General features: G+C 35.4%; 2 protein-coding genes across 5 annotated transcripts; one reads left to right on the top strand and one right to left on the bottom strand.

The window, feature by feature from the left end:
- Positions 1 to 3,391: 3,391 nt before the first annotated feature.
- On the top strand, positions 3,392 to 9,272 carry LOC112289577 (ATP-citrate synthase beta chain protein 2). Of its 3 annotated transcripts, none has more exons than XM_024534859.3 (15): positions 3,392 to 3,490; positions 3,917 to 4,151; positions 4,822 to 4,924; positions 5,272 to 5,337; positions 5,589 to 5,712; positions 6,030 to 6,164; positions 6,447 to 6,584; positions 6,792 to 6,947; positions 7,038 to 7,166; positions 7,275 to 7,407; positions 7,627 to 7,754; positions 7,970 to 8,075; positions 8,205 to 8,352; positions 8,564 to 8,848; positions 8,977 to 9,272. In XM_024534859.3, exons 2-15 carry the CDS (start codon positions 4,052 to 4,054, stop codon positions 9,056 to 9,058), a joined length of 1,833 nt encoding a protein of 610 aa, XP_024390627.1. In that variant the 5' UTR covers positions 3,392 to 3,490; positions 3,917 to 4,051; the 3' UTR covers positions 9,059 to 9,272. The 3 variants fall into 3 exon arrangements, with proteins under 3 accessions (XP_024390627.1, XP_024390626.1, XP_024390625.1); XM_024534858.3 differs by having other exon boundaries at positions 3,392 to 3,626; XM_024534857.3 differs by having other exon boundaries at positions 3,392 to 3,711.
- Positions 9,273 to 9,419: 147 nt separating this feature from the next.
- LOC112289578 (uncharacterized) lies at positions 9,420 to 13,498 on the bottom strand. 2 transcript variants are annotated; one of them, XM_024534860.2, is made up of 10 exons: positions 12,966 to 13,498; positions 12,513 to 12,574; positions 12,140 to 12,259; positions 11,701 to 11,800; positions 11,391 to 11,471; positions 11,174 to 11,223; positions 10,916 to 11,066; positions 10,739 to 10,798; positions 10,326 to 10,444; positions 9,420 to 10,049 (listed from the first exon to the last, which is right to left on the bottom strand). In XM_024534860.2, exons 1-10 carry the CDS (start codon positions 12,978 to 12,980, stop codon positions 9,830 to 9,832), a joined length of 978 nt encoding a protein of 325 aa, XP_024390628.1. In that variant the 5' UTR covers positions 12,981 to 13,498; the 3' UTR covers positions 9,420 to 9,829. The 2 variants fall into 2 exon arrangements, with proteins under 2 accessions (XP_024390628.1, XP_073393857.1); XM_073537756.2 differs by having other exon boundaries at positions 13,207 to 13,327.
- Positions 13,499 to 21,174: the final 7,676 nt, after the last annotated feature.

Raw genomic sequence — 21,174 nt, 5'->3', positions numbered from 1 at the left:
TACATTTCTTCATTTCTATAAATAAAGAAATACTTCCTATTTAAAACAAAAATAAAGTTTGTTAGGTCATCAAAGAAAAGGTGGCAATAATTATTTGAAGGGGTTGGATGAATATGTTTTGAAGTAATCAATAAAGCAATGTGACATTGAGTAATCAAGTATTACAAATAACTTTTTTTGTTTTATTTGTTCTACTTGAAATGGTACAAAGAATTGTGATGCCACAAATATAAGAAAATTAGAAGCTGCTAAATATTGATTGAGCTTAGCCATCATCTCTGATAATCTGTGGGTCCTTCTACTAACTTGATGATGTTGTGTTGTAATTTTGAAGACATAAGATTAATAGATAAATATTTTGAGAAGTAGATTTAATAATAGTAAGTCCACAAATGTGGTTGTTTTTATGGTTAGACCAAATTTTATGTTAAACTAGGAATGTAACTTCCAAAAGAAAACTCAAAAGAATTTTGCTGAAATTAGTAGGCAAATCTTAATATTTTAAAGTTTCAATATAAAAATTTCTAATGTAAAATTATTTTTTATTTTACATTGAAATTTTACTTTTAAAATTTTTAGAATTTTTTCAAAGCTAAAATAAGTAAGACTTCTTAAAATGCTTTATTACAAATAAAAATTATAAGTTAAATAATTTAATTTTATATTACTAATAATACTAAGTAAGTTTTATTTACATATAAAAGTGTAAAAAATTCTTTTACTGTTTTAATATTTTAGAACATATTTGGAAAATTAGAAGTCTCTTTTTTAAAAAAATCAAATACGTCACCAAAGTTATATTTTAGCCTCTGATAAAATCAAATTATAATTTTACTTATAATAATCAAAATCAAGCTTTCTGTGTGAGTGCAATCCATCTACATCTCCCAGAGCTTGTAATGCGCACAATGTTAAGCCTGTTTTGTTGGTGAGATACTATTTAGCCACTGCATTTGAAGTCAAAAATTTCAACTTTGGAATACGAAAACTTGAAAGCCAGACTATTGAACATGTAGACATAGCTTATCCTTGTAGCCTACTCCATCTTTGATAGAGTTGTGTAAGTAATTGTAGTCCTCTAGACACTTTTTTTTAGAAAATGTGAAGTCTGAATTGAACAAGCAGGGCGCCTCCTGTCACAAGATTTTTGTTTCTTACTGCAATAACCTATTGCACTGAAGATGCCGTTACGGACTGGTCTACATATTAAGAGGAAACACCGAAATAATCACAGCTGTGATTTTCCGGAGAGCTGCTCAGGATTTCACATCTTCTCGCATCTTCACAAAGGAACGTCTCCGTGACCATACCTTGTAGGGTTATATTATTGCACCACAGTGCGATGAATTCAAACTTGTCGGTTCACTCGATGATGTCAAGAACAGCTCAAACTTGTCTGGAGCATGTGGAAGGTCATCCAATTAGACTACTTTTGAGTGTGGGTTTCAGATGCTGCACTGTTAGTGTACATATAGCAGAAAAACAAACATATGCTTGAGAATGATTTGGTGTCTACAGAAATAGACCAGTCTCAAACTTGCCCCACGAAAGGGACAATAGTCAGGATATTCACAAACTCTAAGTCAACTGCGGTAAAGAACTTCAAGGCAAAGCGACCAATGTTTCAAGCCACTTCCAATCGTTGAGTTTGAGGTGGTGTCAATGTTCTCCAGATCTCACGGTGATAGGTGCAAGTCTGTCAGCAAACATGAAAGTTTTGCCTAGAATACCGTGTCTGAATTGAGGGGAAAGGTGACTCTAATTCCACCTACTGTATGAATTAGAGCTTGCACTACACAAGAGTCAGTTGGCCCAGTCAGAGAGCTTTACCCCCAAACAGTGTGGTATGTGCTGTGGAGCCCCAGCAACCAAAGTGGACTAGACTCCCAACCAAACGTGGGCTAAACAATGAAGAAGACTATGTGTTGACTTTGAAAATCCACCCATCCCTCACAGAAAAAAAATTAATTAATTAATTTTAAAATTAAAAATCTTTCCAATCTCTTGTGTATGACCTGCCTGCCTGCCTTGGTTAATGCATTTTGACGTACCGTATACAATAAAATTTACAAAACTATTGATGTAAGTATTGGTAACTGTTGGTTGAGCAGGAGTGTGTCTATGAATATATATATATATATATATCCACACACACACACACACATTCGTTCACCCTTGGATCTTAATATCTTTGAATTATTTGCACTAGTGAATATTGAAGTTCAGGCTGTTATATAAATCATTGTGATGATTAATTATTAAAATAAATTATATGTAATTACATGTAGAAAGTAGAGACGGTGTGTGAATGAAGGTTCATTTTAAGCAGTTAAAATGATTTTATATTCAATAAAATAAAATAAAATAAACTAAAATAAATTGTTGTAGGGTTATTGCAAGGCAAGCATATTAAACTAAGGCAAAATTCACATGGCCAAGATTGTTCTTGCGCCTGGTTTAGAAAGATCAATTGTCGATAAGTTTTTTATTATACAATAATTATTTTTTATTTTTACTAGTAGTTGTAATTATGGATACTCTTACATGGACACCCTGATTCAAATAGAACCAACATTTCATTCCAAACAAAGTCTTAATTTTTTGGTCAATTTTCATTTAATATGAAACAATGTTAAGACATGTATTCTTCTCTTCACCTTTTATTATACAAATACTCACTGTTTGCACGAAGTCTAAATCTGCTACAACTAGAGAATTTATAAACATTAAATATGAAATTATTTTGAATTATTATTATTTTTTTAAAAAAAAAAAAAAAACTAAAAACATACACCATTTCAGGTGATTCTTTTTAGTTAGAGTTGATTGCAAAATTCTATCTCGAAAAACCCAACCTATGACTTTGTCTTTTTATAGAAAATTCTAACACAATAACAATAAATCTTAAACTTATTTTTTAAAATTAATTATTTAAAATATTGATTTCCTTGAATTACATGATATAAATCAGTTCACATTAAGCCATAAAACTACTGAATTGAAAGAAAGTGACGGTCATGGGCGTTATCCCGGAATTAGGCGAAGGTACGGTCACAGCGTTTCGCCGTGGGGGTCGAGCCGCACAGGTCAACTATTACGCAGACAGTTCACTTTGAAGGACTTTCCAGTTGACGATGGAGACCACGATTGACCCACGTTCCCATCCCCTCTCGGTTGAGGGAGTCAATGGCGAACAGCTTTCGGATCTTTTTCAGAGAACTTGGCTGGAAAAAGGTGCCCCTTTATCTCATGCGTTTCCAAGAGTTCCCACCAGTCGTCTGCCTCGTTCCCCATGCCCACGCTTTGCTAGTCTCCTCTGCTCCGCTTGTCCTCCTCGCTCGCTGAGGCTTTTAACTCTGCATTCGCGTGGAAAGTCTTCGCAGTCCGCTCCCGAGGCTTATGAACATCGCCTCTCGGGCTCACTTGACGTCTCCAGTCGGACGGTGTTTTTGTGTATGCTGTTGCGTCTTTGGGAGAGCTTTCGAGCGAGGTGAGAAGTGGATAGTGTGGTGCAATACGGAGGGAATTAGACGGGGAGGACATCGGGTTTTGGTGGTTTGAGAGCTGCAGGGGAAAGCGTTGTTGCGGAGTACAAATGAGTCAATGCGGAGTTGTTCTTTCATGCAGTTGAGCTTCTTCTTTGCTTTTCTTTTTTCCTTCTTGAAGGAAATTCGGTGAATGTAGCGGTTGAAGATTTGGTGCAGCGTTGAGGTATGTGCTAGGGAGGGGGTTTGAGTGACTGAAGCAAGAGGGACGTTGCGATCGCTGTGAGCTGCTTCAAGTTGGTTTGTGTGATGAGTTGTGATGCTGCAGTGGAAGAGAGCGTAGAGTAATGCGTTAGATTGAGTCTAGTCATTATTCGAAAACTTTTAAGACTTGGAGTTCTTACATTATTATGATTTTATGGCTGTCGCAGGCCTGTGGTTGTGAATCTTGTCTATTTTCTGGCACTCAGGGAAGGGCTAGGCTTGTAGGATTTAAGCGGAAGGATTTGAAGGGTCCGGAGCTTGTTGTTTACACGGTCCCGTGAAGAGAAGACGATTTGAGCGCCATGGCGACTGGACAGTTGTTCTCTCGCACAACGCAGGCCTTGTTTTATAACTACAAGCAGAGTCCGGTGCAGCGCATGCTTGATTTCGATTTCCTTTGCGGTATGTCATCGCTCTACACTCAGTTCTCGAGCTTATCTCAACGTTTTAGTCAAGTTCTTAACTTTTACATCGCCAGAGTAAAAGATCAGTCCTTGAATGGCTGAAGTTCACATAATACATCGTCAATTTAAACAGTAAGGCTTGCCTTTCATGAATTTGTCGAAAATCATTTCGTGTTGTGCATCAGTGATTACTCGAAGTCTTAATTTCTCTTGAAACTTTAACTTGAAATTGACCTTTAACTTACCCTCGTAACGTTGAGCATTCGTCTACGTCCCCTGTGTCGTTGAAGTGCCTCGATGACCACCTTCTCTGCAATTGTCTTGATGATTCAGGAACAATTATTGATCTCACTGATATTATCGTTTAATTCAAAGTTAATTTCTCCATGTGAACTCAGATCTGTTTGTTTGAACAGTCGGACGCAAATTCCAATGGTTCAATTAGGTTTTCCACTAGATCTATAGTTCGCCTCTTCACCCCTCAACTCTTCACGAGTCCAGCGCCAACATTTTAAAGTGTTAGTACTGACTTATTGCTACAAACTACACGAAATGTTGCTGTATATTGTGCACCAGTACAAAACTGGTCGCTTCAGTGGGTCTGTTGAGTTTGGTGATGCTCCATTGTGCCTCGACAATAGTTGATGAGATTGTACCTGACGTCACAGGAAGGGAGACGCCATCTGTGGCTGGTGTGATCAACCCAGGATCTGATGGTTTTCAGAAGCTCTTTTTCGGGCAAGAGGAGATCGCTGTACCTGTCCATGGCAGGTGTGAGCTAAACCTTGGAAAGACTCGTCAAGTTTGCTCTAGTACAACTCAAGTGCTTTTTTGAATTAGTGCTCAAGTATTCGCTTACAATACCTTTAATGGTTTTCAATAGAATGGACCCTTGTGGGATTTTACCTTTAAATGTATGCTAAGTGACTAACTCTGTAATCAGTTTGGCTGATAATAGATGCGAGAATTTTGCTTCTGAATAATGTTCTGACTGAGTTCATTTGGTCAAAGTGAAGTAAATTTGAAGCTGAGTTTGTCTTGTTTATGACTTTCGAACAACTTTTAAGTATTACAGAATTATCATAGAAGCTGACCTGCTTTACCATCGGTTTCTGCAGCATTCCATCTGCGTGCAAAGTTCATCCAACGGCAGATGTTTTCATCAACTTTGCATCTTTTCGCAGGTGTGCAAATGTTGCCTATACAAATGACTAGTATTTTGTGCCATGGGTTCTCTGCTAATGCGATAAATAGGAAGTTATCAATATCCTTCTGCTACTGGATCTTATAAATTGCTGTCGTGTTGTGCGCCGAGATCAGTATCTGTTTCATTTGAAAGGAATGACTTTTTATTTGGCTGCCATGACTATGGTTGCAGTTTTAGAATAACTATTTAAGATTGAATGAACTCTATTTAATCAATCATCGTTCACAGTGCTTATGCTTCATCCATGGAAGCTCTCAAGCAGTCAACAATCAGAGTGGTTGCAATCATTGCTGAGGGAGTTCCTGAAGCGGATGCCAAGAGACTCATCGCTTATGCTCGTGCAAACAACAAGGTATAGGGGACCCTCTACAGTCAGTGAAATTTATTTCCTCTAATATAACGCTCAGGCTTGAATGGATTGCCGACTGTGCTATTGCTCATATAAATGCTGGAGTTGTTATTCGTCAGCCATATTCAATGCACCCCACAGATTTTCTAAAGGTGTATGACGAGATCCTAGGAAGTCGGAGTATTACCCTTGTTAGTTTGTTGAGGGAAAAACCCACCTTGCCGTAGTTGATTACCTGCAGTTCTGTTAGCATACAAATAAATGTGACATCAAACGATGACTTTCATCAAGTGTTCTTCATTAAGAATATTCTTTCACAGGTCGTCATTGGCCCAGCCACTGTAGGAGGTATACAGGCTGGTGCATTCAAAATTGGTGATACTGCAGGCACGTTGGACAATATCATTCACTGCAAGCTTTATAGACCTGGATCTGTTGGGTTTGTGTCTAAATCAGTAAGCACGTTTTCCTCGTACCCATTCTTTTAGATAAGGCTGCAGTGAAACATGTGCATGGCACGTTTGCTCGTGAATTAACTGAGTGTTCAAGACAGCTGCTGAATGGTTTTTAAGAGGTACAGTACTCAGCTGACAGGTCCAAAGTGAGGTATCTCAGACAACCTCATCAAGTAGAGAACACTATTTTTTTTTTTTTATTTACGCCATCCAAGGAGCTGCGTAAACGCAAATGTATGCACTGGGGGCATCTCTAATTGGATTTTGGTGGTTCATGCACAGGGGGGTATGTCAAATGAGATGTACAATGTTCTTGCTCGTGTTACTGACGGCCTCTACGAAGGCATTGCCATTGGTGGTGATGTCTATCCTGGGTCAACGCTTTCGGATCATGTTTTGCGCTTCAACAACATTCCACAGGTATCCGTTTCTGACTGCGAATTGTATGATCGCTCATGCAGGATCCAGGAGCCAAGTTTATTACATCGTGAATGTAATTTCTATTTTGAATATTCTTTATCGATTTTTTCATAAGAGCTCTAGTGTTTCCTACGTGAACCAGTCTTATATCTGTGCGTTTCTTCGTGCTGATTTCAACGAGGACATAATCTTTTTTTTGGTACGCAGATCAAGATGATTGTTGTCTTGGGAGAGTTGGGAGGAAAGGATGAATACTCCCTAGTTGATGCTTTAAAGGAAAAGAAGGTCAGCAAGCCAGTTGTGGCTTGGGTTAGTGGCACATGTGCTCGACTTTTCAAGTCTGAGGTTCAATTTGGCCATGCTGTAAGTTCCTTCTTGACCTTAGTATTCATTTTATCTTAGTAATCTATTGATCTATTTTCCTGATGCTGAATTTCATAAGCTTGAATACAGGGCGCAAAGAGTGGTGGAGATGAGGAGTCTGCTCAAGCCAAAAACAAAGCTTTGGCTGATGCTGGAGCTATCGTGCCTACTTCTTTTGAGGGTTTGGAAGCTGTAGTCAAAGCTACGTATGACTCAATGGTATTCACTCAGAATTAATCACAAGTTCCAGTTCTTCAGAACGTCAATTTTTTTTGCCTTTTTTAATGCAAGAAGATAGTTTTTTGACTGACTGAATCTTTTACCTAGGTTGAGAAGAGCGTCATCATCCCAGTGAAGGATTTCATACCTCCCACTGTCCCAGAGGACCTAAATGCAGCCATCAAGAGTGGAAAAGTGCGGGCACCTACACACATTGTGTCTACTATTTGTGATGATAGAGGTACCTGAGAGCCCGCTTTCTTCGCATATGGTGGTCTATGAATTGCTGGATTTTGTAGTTCCCTATTCTCGATAATAACCTAAGTGAAAGTTACTTAACATACCTAAAAGTTTTAAAACGTTCAGATTAATTGTCTTCTGGTCCTGTTAACTACCATTGTTTGCTCAGAGTTATTGTGGTGTTCCAAATGTAGTCACCATGCATCTTTCCCTTCTGTAGGTGAAGAGCCAACATATGCCGGCGTGGCAATGTCCACGATTATTGAGAAGGATTACTGCGTTGGTGACGTTATTTCACTGCTTTGGTTCAGGCGTAGTTTGCCTCGCTACTGTACTAAGTTCATCGAGGTATTAACTCTGATCGACCTGAAATTTGTCTCTCATTAGATTTCAGGCGTGTCGTGCAATATTTTTCTGCTACTTTAGGAGCAACGACATTACAGTCATAGCAGTCCCAAAGCAATCGCAGCCTATTTGCCGATATTCCCATCAGTGCCGCCCGTATTCTGCCTAGTCAGTGAGTGAATGATAAAATATTCCAATTTACGTGGCTTTTTTCGCAGATGTGCATAATGCTCTGTGCAGATCATGGCCCTGCTGTGTCTGGAGCACACAACACTATTGTCACTGCTCGTGCAGGAAAGGACTTGGTATCAAGTCTTGTGTCTGGTACAGTCTAAATTGCAGAAGCTATGTTATGTATGAAGCTCTTGAAATATTCTTTGCTATTGCTAAAGCTTGCCCCGTTATACTTATCAGAATTGTGTAACTGATTTATATTTTTTTAATGAATACTAGGTCTTCTCACAATTGGCCCTCGTTTTGGTGGAGCTATTGATGATGCTGCTCGCTATTTTAGAGAAGCCCATGACAACGGATTATCGCCTTACGCATTTGTGGAAAGCATGAAGAAGAAGGGTATCCGTGTTCCTGGAATTGGCCACAGGTAGGCTCTTTCTACTGTCAGGTGTTTCATTCAGACGTTCAAAGTACCTGCATTTAGTACGGTTCCTTGCAGTTCCTAGCTTGTATTTGATTCTTCGGTCTACGAGGATTGTTACTGAACTTCGTTTACTGTTGTGTGATAACGTGTTGGTCCATTGGAATTTCTGTTTGTTGGGGAAATGAAACTCATTGAAGTTCTGCCCTTTGTGCAGGATCAAGAGTCGAGATAACAGAGATAAGAGAGTGGAGCTTTTGCAAAAGTACGCACGCACGCAATTCCCAAATGTGAAGTACATGGAATATGCTGTGACGGTGGAGTCTTACACATTGACGAAAGCGAACAACCTCGTGCTCAATGTTGATGGGTGCATTGGAGCCCTTTTCTTAGACCTGTTGTCTAGTTGTGCAATGTTCTCTAAGCAAGAAATTGACGAAATTATCCAGATCGGTTACCTTAATGGGCTTTTTGTTTTAGCAAGAAGCATCGGCTTGATTGGGTACGTGATCGCACGTGTGTTCATTGTAAAGCTTCAACAGATTGATTTGTGTGGTATCGTTTTGCATGATGCATTCTTCCATTATCAATGTCGATAGAATCCTAATGTATCCACTTATTGTCCTGCAGACATACATTCGACCAGAAGCGTCTGAAGCAGCCTCTGTACCGGCACCCATGGGAGGATGTGTTGTACACCAAGTACACATAAATTCATAACACGATCTAGTAGAGGATCTAAATCTTATTAGAGTGATTCTTGGTCGGCTACAATTTTAGTGGCTGATCTTGTGGAAACACCATTTAGCTGTAGCAATGCACAAAATATTTGAGATCACATAATGTACCTACTTTTTCAGAGCTTCGTATGTACCTGCTCGATAAATTCCATCACCTGGGTACAGGAACCTGCCTTCCGCAACAAACTATTATTTTTTTGCCACACTATGTTCTGTACCACTCGACCGTCAAGCACTCCATCAGCATTGTAGCAGAACACGTCATTTGTAGTCATCTATGAATTAGTGAAGTAGCAGTATAGATGAAGACATACAATCTGGTGAGCAAGGTAGTTTGCCAAGATGACGTTCTGGCGTCAATTGTAACTAATATGTAGTCATCAAGAGTATTAAATCCACCGCATTCAAGATATTATCTGTAGTGGATATTTTCACGCTCTGCACCGGGAAAAGATCTTGGTCTAGGGCTTGAACCCCCAGACAACATCAACGTTTAGACTGAACATCAATCCCTTTTGTTACTTGACATTGAAACTCACTGCAGATGCCAGCAAACCAACGTGCCTGCCATGGTTGTCTTTCCAGCGTCCTATAATCAACCAGTGGGACAAGCCCCGATCTATGACGTCTTCAGCTAAGGAATCTTGTCACTTGAAATTTACCTCGATGAGTCCACTACACCTGGAGTAACGAAATAACTGAATTTCAACATTGTTACCTGAAATTAGTTACGAGTAACCCATTCAATCGCTCATGGGAGGTAGCCCACATAGAGAATGAATTTTGGAGGCAATTGTTGCCACCTGCTTAGGTGTGTATTGCGTGCCAAAACCTGGTAAATGCTTGGCAGCAACTTTTCGGTCGAAGTAAAATTCCCCATTTTGAAGCTTTGCGCGTGGTTGCAACGCCAACCAAGTAATTGTATCTGCTCCTTCATTTAAGAACCTCAGTGATTTTTGAAAGCTAGACATAACAGTTGATTACAGTCAGCAACGTCCTGAATTGTCAAATATCTGAATAGACCTCTCAGACTTGGACCATTCAACAGCTTCACTCCACAATTTTTTAGAACAAGTAAAGACTGTGCCAACGAAGAGCAGAGAGGCCGTAATGTAATTCAAGAATAATTTAAGAATCTCATCTACTGCTACAATCACGATGGTAATCAAATAGAAACGTTGGTAGCCAGTTATTGATCCCGACTATTGGCACCAAAGAAATGTGCAGAAATTGACATACGTTGAGTGGAAGTCGGGCATGCTTTTCTTCAAGCCCCCAGTATCAACCCAACCTGGATGCATAGAGTAGAATCCAACAGCGTCTTTATGCTTCTGAACCCAGTACTCTGTTAATGCGACCTGCACAGACAATTTGGACGATGTAATATAACATGATAAATCAATCCAGGCTAGGAGTCAATTCAAATGAATTGTAGCCTAGAATCCATTATTGGATCATACTGTACAACGTGAAGCTCCTGCCTCAAAGTTGCAATGGTGTGTCACAATTTAAAGCCAAGTAGCGATCAAAATTTACAATGAAAAAGATGAATTACTACATGAGGACAAAAGTTGCTCAGATTGAGATGGAGAAGACTGCAATGTAACAAAAGGGCAACAATATTGTGGAGTTGTTCGGAGGCTAGATCTCACCTGCACGCGCTTGTTGCGCGCATATTGAGTCGTTCCATCAAAAACATTCTTGTCCTCGTACTGCTCACTTGATCAGAGAATGCGGAATATTAGCTATGTCTAGAACAAAGGACAACGTTCCAACAAATTAATTTATGAACGATCATCGTGGTGCGCTTTGTGGAAACTAAAAAGTACCTGCAGATTTTCATTGAGGTTTTCAGTTAACATGCCCCCAGATGAAACTGTTATCACACGAGACTCGGGTGAAGCTCGTTTCAATGCAGGCATCAAGAGTTCCGTCATAGCATACACACCAGCAACGTTCACTGCGAAATTTGTCTCCAACCTGGACACAAGAATCGTTAAGCTTGAGCTCATAATTGTACGTGTGAACTAGCTTAGCTGTTCTTAAACTTTTCTACATGGTTCAAAGTGGATGCGACTCATTCTTACCCATCCACAGTTTGAGTGCGCTCGGTTTCCATTAACCCTGCATTGTTCACCTTCATCCAGAAATAAGTTAACTCAGAAGCCATACTGTGTCCAACATAAGGCTTTAGACATACAGTTCAGAGGATATCGTATGACTATCAGGAGATTAGATGCGTGACTTTCTCTGCAGCATCAGGCGCTTCAGTAGAGAATGACCACTGAGATTCGGCGAGTTTACCAGTATGTGAAGAGGTCGACCAGATGATGTGTATTCAGCAGCAAAGTCTTTGACTTGCTGTAGCGATGACAAATCACAGACCTGTTTTCAAAGAAAAAAGAAAATTCGTTACACTCTCATAAAATTCATCCCCATCTTCAATGTCAAGGTTCAAAAATCGACAAAGTTTCTTGCACGAAATCGCCCAGAACACCTCATAATTACATAGGCAACGTTAAATTGTTTTTTGGAAATTCATTTGAGAAGTAGTACACCCTGCCACTAAGATGCCCAATCGTTTTAGTGTTGCAAGGCAAACTTGATTAGTGACCTGAAGGGACACATTTGGGTTCCCAGTTTTGGCCTTGATCTCCCCAACAGCCTTCTCCCCTTTCTCCTTCGATCGACACACCAAGTGCACGGTTGCGCCCCTGCAATCACAGCGTGCTGACCAGTACATGAGTGAAGTCTAAATGTAGACCACGAAAGAATAACAATCTGCAATCTCCAATCTTAAGGATAATCTTGACATCTTATCTCCTGGAAGTCTGCTAACAATAATTGCCATCACCAGACATCCAGTAAAGGAGATTTTAAACTCTTTACAACGTCATGGTCAAGCCTATTTGAACATACACGTGACAGTTGAAGAACGGTGAATTCTCTTTTGCTAAATAATCTAGGTTGGGAAGAAAATTGTTAGGGCCAATGCAGACATAGTCTGCTGGGAATCCAGCAATATAGCGCACATGTTTGTGTACACGATGTACCTGGCCGCAAGTGCTTCTGCAGAGGCATATCCAATGCCTGTATTGGCACCTGTCACCAGGCACTGTTTGTCTGTTAAGTCCACTGCCATTTCCTGATCCTTAAACTCCTTCTGGTGCTTCCTGCACAGATTGTCAGCAACCAACTCGGAATTAGCCAACCCTGTAAACAACCATGGGAAGAAACCAATCTCAATGTCAACGTAGAAATCCTGTCAAAGCTGTGGCACTGAACGAGGTCCACTGCTTAGCAAAAAATCCAGAGTCGGGCCTACTCACTAAGTTTAACCTGTTGTGGAAACTAGCGTACTCATAGACTAAGACTAATTTATTACTATGAAGAAAATGCTAGAGTTGTGCTTCAAAGAATTCATACAGGAAAGATCCCCGAGTCCAGTTCATGTATCCATAGGAGACGAAGGTAGCAGTCTTGTATGCCTGCAAAGAAAATACACGTGCAGCATTATAAACAGAATCAAATCATCCGCTAAGTTCCTCGATCTTCACTCGTCCAAGACCCACAGATTATATTCGAGGCAAAGATTTACGTGCGGTCTTTTAGACTAAATGCTGTACCACATCAGTGTCCAGTTCCGCAAACAGCTACATCGTGGTTAACGTCTCCAGCCTGCTAATATTACTATCAACTTCACTCTGACAACCTAATGAAGGGTGCATTCATGCCCAAACCGCTATACCCAGGTTGAAAATTTTGAAGAAGCGCATTGAAACCAACCCAAACCTTAAAAGTACTCATTATTACGCCCATACACGACTGCTACAAGGCACACTGCTACAGCACAAGTTTCAGAGGCGACAAAACGCAAACCTGCCGCAGAAACATTGCTACAGCGCAGAAGAATTGATGATCACGAGGGGCTGAACCAGCGATCCAAGCATAGAAACAAACCCTACACCAAACCCAAGCCTCTTTCACAAGCAAGCCTAATTTCAAATGCTGTCAATCTGGCCTTTCGTTCGATCTCCTTGAGCGAACAAGGGCAAAACCCAAATAAGATCAGGATGAAGCAGCAATAACAACGACGCAGGATTAAAGTTGCGATCTTTCCAGGTATGGTGTTGAGGAATCCCCGAGGGTAACTTCACGACTCCGACAATTTCCAAAAGGTGACGATGTGATGTGTGGGGTCCAGGCAGGTAAATTGCAAACCAGGGGATGGACCTCAGCCTCGCCACAGGAGGTGGCTTCACATCTTACGAGCACCAATTGTCAATTGCGTCGCCGACCATGATCTAGACAAAGCAATATCGTCGTCGTCGTCGTCGAGGCCACACTTTGAACGCTGCGCCTTCGACACCACCACTCGCCTCACCTTTGCTCTTGTTTCTCTTGTTGAAAATGGATTCTGGAACTAACGTCGAAACACCTTAAACCATGTCAGGCCCTTCAGAACCCCAAAACCGTTTTGAAGAATGTAGAAAGATTCTGAATCGATTCCAAGTCCACCAATGATTTGCAAGCTTTACAACAAAAAGTTGGTGGCTCAGACTATTTTTGTGGTGGTTGAACATGTTTTTATGGATTGTTTTGCTCAAGTCTACACCTTGATTTAGGGGTCAAATGCAAAAACTACTTTGATAATTTTTGTCAATTAAATCACTACAACAATTCAATTTTTTTTTTTTTTTTTTTTTTTTGAAATACATTAAAATCTTATTTCTTCACCCAAATTTTTTTCTTTTCCAAAAAAGTTAAAAAAAAACCTCAAGTTGATGATTTAAGGTATTCCAACGTTACTTGTAGCTGTGTGGAATTCTTTTATGGCTAGAAACATAATAAAATTGTTTCATTGAAATCTTGGCTTAAGTAGTTGCATTTGGTGTTCTTTGTATAATAAGTGTTATTTTGTATTTAGAATTTGGAGTTTTTTTTCTTTACTAATTAGTATATGAATTCCTATCATAATATTTGTTTATAAGAAGATCCTTCATTAAGCTTGACTAACTAATATAAATTGTTCCATCAAATTAGATTTATTCAACTAATTGTGAATTATACACAGAATGTTTTTGAATTGTATCATTCATAGATGATACATCTTTATATTTATTATATTAATATCTAATGAAGATTAATCTTGTATTTAATATAGACTAGTTTTATATTCTATATTATTAGAAAAAATCTTATAATTGATTGATTTTGATAATTTTTATGTTTATATTTTTATAATTTTCTTTAATTGGCTAAATAGTTGTTGAGTGAATTTTCTACATCTTCATCTACACCTATATATTCATGAAACAACAATGACCATTTAATGCATTTATTCCTTAATAACTTTCAATTATTGACATGGCTTTCAACTTTTCTTTTTAATTAGACTTATTTTCTAGTATCCTTATTTTTCAATCATAATTGATTTTAATTCTTGCCTTAATTAATTTTTTACTTATTTTATAAATTAAATTTAAGATTAGCAAATATTTTATTTAAGATTTTATTTTTTATTTTTTTATCTATTTTTTATTAATCATGTTTATTGGCGATTTTTTTAAAAAAATATTTATTATTATTTAATCTTGTAGTTTTAATTATTTAATTAAAAATCAATATTAATTAAAATATTTTAATATGATTATATCTATTTAATCTTATCAATATTTTATTAAAAAGATAAAAGATCTATTTATGAAAATATATAATATTTAATTATTATTTTAGTTATTTATCAAATAAATTTATAACAAAAAAATGTACCAAATATTAAATATTTATTTCAATAAATTATTCTTCTTTTTCTTTCTTTTTTTTTTTTTTTTTTTTTTTTTGACTGATTGATGTTTTTTCTAAGACATAAATCTCAAAGAACTAAAAGATTAGTATACTCTTATGTCAGTCAAAAAGGCCAAGAAATTACTCAATGGTGTTATAATATTATACTAGAATGGATATTGCCAAAGACAAGAAGATTAGAAAGTTATGAAACAAGACTAAGTACTAAAAAGTCATTGGCAAGAATAAAGAAAGCTTCATTCTTGCCTCCATATCTACTATCTAACTAGGAACTACATGGCAACATTCCATAGGACCTCTAACACATGTCCAATTTGCAAGACACATGTCTAACTTATAAGATAAGTATTATATATGCGCACCATCTGGTCAGCTTGTTCTACAAGCTACTAGCACGTTTTTTTGTTGAAAAATAGCATAATATGTAAAAATAATATGAAATGTTAGAAAAGTTTGGATTTTAATTAATAATAAAATAAAAATAGAAATAAATAAAATAAAATATTTATCTAATTTATTTAAGTTTATATTTTAAATTTTATAATTCAAGATAGAAATTGTAGGATTTATTAGTAAGGAATTTAGAAGGGCTTTGGTGTCAAAAACATAATATTTTGATTCTTAAGCTACCTATGTAGGTAGATAAGGTGAGTGATAGAGGATTTTATTTCCTAATCACTAATCAATTACAAATATGTCTTAAATCAAATATGTATCTATGAAGATTTTAAAAAGCATTGCCATAAGTTACTATCAAATCTACTTACATTCATCTTCTACTTAATAATTTTTATTTATATAATTATATATATATATATATATTTTTGTAACATTATCTTCCTCTCTCTTTTTAAAGACAAAATCCACAAGGAAAAGCAATCATATGTTGAAAAAGCTCAAGATGTGATAAATTACATTTGCTACATACTTTAATCTTTGTTGCTTTAGAAGGTGGTTGATAGGTCCTCTTAGTCATTGATAGTGTCTCATACCAAGACAAGAAGATCATCCTATTATTTGATTATTCTTGAGGCCTTTGTATCTTTCTTGATATATAACATTTGGAATACCATTGAAGGTAGTTCTTACTTCCAAAAATATCACCAAATATTGGAAGTCTCTTCTAAAGCTGTGATACTAAATATATTATATTTTGCCATTTATTTGAAGAAGATCATATTATTCTTGAAGATCTTCATTTTTATTGCATCATCTTAAAGATTTGTCATAATTGAAATTTTTAATCTAATAACTTAGAAAATAATAGCTCTTAAAAAGAATCTATTAATTATTAATTTTCCATCTCTTTATTACTAAAAATATATAAAAATTATAAACAAGAATAGAAGTTAGAATGTAATTTTTTTTAAACCTTGTTTCTTTTATAGCAAAGATTTTTTATCTTTCATCTTATTTTAAATGAATTTCATCAATAAAAAGAATCAATCTTCTTTGCTATATTTGCTAGATTATTAGTTGGCTCTAATGTATATTTATTAATATCATATCTCCACCAATGAATAAGATATTCTAATATATTTTGGCATTGCCTTGACTCTAAGACTTCTTCAACTTCATGTTCTTGATTATAGTCTTCTTTTATAAGGAGAAGTGGCATTTGTCATCTTTTTGATAAATTTATTATCTTTTATGGCTTAAAAAGAAATACATAGAATACAAGATGAATCTTCATACATTTTGGTAGATACAAGCAATATGCAACTAGATTAATCTGTTAACATGTAAAAAATGATTCACATATACAATAATCCAATTATTCAAAAAAAAAAATAGTTTTGATATTATGAAGAAATAACCATATTTTGTCACCAACATGAAACTCAGATTATTCCTTATAACAAGCTCTGCTATTGTAATGTATTTAATTTAGGTATATCAAAGATATTTGGAAGGTAATTAATTTTACTTGTAAAGAGAAAGGAATTTAGAATAAGAGATTTTTGCCTTACATGGATTGTTCAAGCTTTGAGGGTATTATCTTTTAAAATAATAATCCAACTCTATAGTAGTTTAAGACAAGTATTAGAAAAAAATTAGAGCATAAATTTTGGCATGAAGTGGATTATTTTATTTTATTTTATTTTATTTATATATTTATTTATTTATTTGGATAAGAATATATAGGAGGGAAATTATTGGAGTTCATGAATAGCAAGATTCAAAATTGATTTGGATTTTTATATACTATTTATTAGATTATATATATATATATAATCTAATAAATAGAGAGAGAGAGAGAGAGAGAGAGAGAGATTTTGAAAGAAGCTAGATCTTATTGTTAGGTTTCCAATAAGCCATTGTATATAAGAAGAAGACCTATGACAAGGGAGGTCCAAGCTAATTTATAGAGAAGGATTTCAAGGGCTGCAACTACAACAAGTGACCAATTTGTTTTTCGGTTTGGCTTTCAATTTCTTTGAAATTTATTTATTAAATTTAATATTTTTAAGTTTTTAGCTTGAATTAAGTTCAATGAGCTAAAATTTTCTTAAATTGAATTAATAGTAAGTGATTTATAGATATTTTAGTAAAAACAAAGTTTTTGTTTGAGATTAGAATTAAAGATTGGATACATCTTGGCATGAGAAAGAAATTGATCTAAAATTTATACTAAGTCTTTGAGCTATTTTTTATATTTGAATTCATTTGAGCAACATTGTGCTTCTTACAATCCACTTATAATCAATGACTTTGTGTACTTTTGAGGAGACATGTCCTTGATACCAAATTGATTTTTTATTATTATTGAACTTTTTTTAGTTGTGCCTTTATTGTTGCATGCAGTTCTAAAAAAAAAAAATTCAAATCTCTTGCCATGAGATTATCAACTTTTGAAAAGTGAAAAGTATCAAATTATAGATGATAATCATAATTAACAAGAAAATATTTTTATTGAATAGAAAAATATACCATATTATTATAATGATATTTCAATGATAAAAGAGATGTCCAATCATCTTATTAATAGTTGGTAGTATACTTGAAATATTGCTTTAAAATTTGATTCATTTATTTTATTTGTCCATCAATTTGAGGATAGAAAGCCAAAGTTAGTTTTATATCTACCTTTAGAATCTTGAAAAGAGTTCTTTAAAATCTTGATACAAATTGACTCTTCCTATCTAATATAATATTCTTTCAAAATCCATAATAACAATGGATGTTATCAAAAAGAAAATTAGTTGTTTCTACACCTATAATAGATTTTGTACAAGATATATAATATGCCATCTCGGTGAATTAATCTACTATTATTGTAACACGATATAGATAAGATATTTATATTTTTATTATATATAAATTGGTAATTGGAGCTATATTTAGAATATTTTTAGAAGTTTTTAGAAATTTCTAGAATTGAGGCTAAATTGATGGTCTATATAGGATCCACCATAGAACGTTCTAAAAAAGGCTTAAGGTAGTTATCTAAGTAGGATCTACTATTAAGAATATTCTAAAAAGTTCTAGGATGGTTGAACAAAGTATAAATAGGACTAGCCAAGGTCATTTGGATATCAGATCAAGTATAACTTTGGTCCTTTTTTTTTTAATAAAGTTTGGTTTTATATTTTTATATTTAATTTTTTTTCTATTCTCTTTTGCTATATTTTTTCTTTCATGTTCTATTTTATTTAGTTTTTTTCAATTTTATTTTGATCTACACTGTCCTATTTTGTGACGAAATTTACATTGCTATAGATTAGAAGGGTCTTAGGGCTTAGAGATAATCCAATTCTATTTTATTGATATTAGAGTGAATATTAGTCTATTCTTTGGTAGTATATTGATCACCGTTGTCTGATTAGAGGTCAATTATTGTGATCACAATAGGTACTATTTTGAGATTACCACAAGCTACTTTTAAAAAATTAGCTAATAAAAGAAAAGGCATTACAATAGCATAGTTCAATAAAGAAATTGTAGCATGAAAGATATGGCAAAGCAATCCCAAATGGAGACTTAGATACAACACCTTTTAGGCCAAATAGCTACTATGCAAGGAAAAATAGAAGCTTCTAAGATAAGAAAGTCGACATTTATTAAGTTGAAATTAAATAAATTCAATACACATTCTAGGACTTCAAGGCAAGAAGATATATTTCCATGCCTCCTCAACATGTGATAATACTTCCAACAATCTCAAACAAAAACCACCAAAGAAAATATATATATTTCCAACTATTTGAGAGGAGCAGCAGCCATTTAGTGACAACATCCAATTCAAAGTTATAAAGCTCAAGGTGGATTTTATAACTGAGAGGAATTTGAAACTAACTTTAAGAATCAATTTTGCCCCATTAATGTAATAAAAATAGCATGCAATTAGTTGGCTAACTTTATATAATCTAGGTTAATGCAAGATTATGTCTCTTGATTTAAGTCTCTACATCTCTAAATTAGTAATGTTTCAAAGGCAAAAATGATGGATTGATTTGTATGAGGGTTTAAATCTATAGTCCAACAAGAAGTAGAATTAAAGGATCAACACATATTTGAAGAGGCAATTAGGATTGCACATAAGGTCAATGGTATTGATTTCAAAAACCATGGAATACAACCTATAACACAAAGTCTTATGCTACTATCTAATACTATGACACAATAATCAATGTGGATGGAGATTGATGCCTTACAAAGATCATTGACACTACAGAGACAACAAATATTTATGAAAAAGGAATTGTATTTTTATTGCTGAAAGCTAAGCCATTAGATTGGAGGTTGTCTGATACATCAAAATTTAGGCACCAACAAATCAAGAAAGATTCAAAATTTTGAGCCTCATCAAGTCAATAACAAAATAGAACAAGAAAATGGGGCTTTCTATTAAAGACACGAAGAACTAATATTAAGAATAGTTATTGTCTCTTAAAGATAAATGGCATGCCCTTAGAAAACTATCAAAAAGATTGATTGGTGTGTCTAATAGATTGACTAAGAGGACAACAATATCAAGTGCTTGTAGATTGCGACTCCATAAAAAATTATATCTTGATTGAGGTTGCCAATTGACTTAAGATTAAAATCAAGGTAATCAAAAGAGGGAGTACATACCTAGCAAATGACTGAAAGAACGTATTGAATGAGACATAAGAGGAAAAAATCTTAAGGTTGAGTGACACCTATACTTTAAGAAAGAAGTTTAGGATAACAAAGTTCAGATATGTTATTATCTTTGGTTTATTATGGCTACAGGTGGAAAATAAGCAAATTGATTAGGTAGCAAGGACAATCTCCTTTGAAGATGGTAGATGCAAGGTGATTCTTTATACCTTTGTATCAAGTGAGATAGAAAAATAATCTATAATTAAAGACTTATTTGTAGAGATGATCTTATAAAAGAAGCAAATATAGCATAAATAATTGATATATATGGTAGTTTCAAATCTTGCCTTAGCAGTAGAAAAGATAGCCAAAAGAGTAGAATAGGCAGAGTAATTCATATGCGAATATTGAGATGTCTTTTCAATCAACTTATCTAATGGCATGCCACTTGATGAAGGTGCTTCTTTCCAAATAGAACTATTGTTTGAGGCCAATTTGGCAAGTTGGCCAATTTATTGTGTAGTACCAAATGAACTTAAAGAGCTTTAAAAGACATTCAACAAACTCTTCAAAAAGAGCCTCATTTGAGAAAGCACATCACCATAGAGAGCATATGTATTCTTTGTACCCAAAAAAGATCATGGGCTTCAACTTTGCATTAATTATCAAAGCATTAATAAGTAGACTGACAAGAATGCATATCCACTTCTATACATAGATGATCTTTTTGACCAACTTTAAAGTGCAATCATCTTAAGTAAATTGGACCTTCAAAGTGGCTATTGGCAAATACCTATTGTAAGAGAAGACATAAAAAGACGACCTTTCATATGCTGTCATGTTGTAGCACGATTATATGGTGAAAATATAAATGAAAAAGATTTTATTAATATTTAGTCATCTTAGATGTTAGAAACAGTGGCCAATTTCAGTACCAATATTCAAGGGCTAGTTAATGTCACCCCATTGCAAGCTATACGACCATATGTGACATCAGCAATATGCTCTACCGACGTCATCGAACCAAGTATCCTCCGTACCAACGGGACAACCAAGATCATTTTCTAACCCTACATGGAATAAGCTTAGTAGGTATATACCAATGGAGACACCCAATATGCCTAATGGGGGTGCAAGAAGACCACTTCGTTGTTTTCATTGCAGACAAATTGGTCCTTATGCTAGTGAATGTCCCAATTCCAGAGCCAGTGAC

This window comes from Physcomitrium patens, chromosome 12 (genome assembly GCF_059467195.1).
Source record: "Physcomitrium patens ecotype Gransden chromosome 12, ASM5946719v1, whole genome shotgun sequence".
In the NCBI taxonomy this organism is placed as follows: domain Eukaryota; kingdom Viridiplantae; phylum Streptophyta; class Bryopsida; order Funariales; family Funariaceae; genus Physcomitrium; species Physcomitrium patens.
The sequence above is the reverse complement of the archived record's forward strand: the minus strand, read 5'-3'. Positions and strand labels throughout refer to the sequence as shown.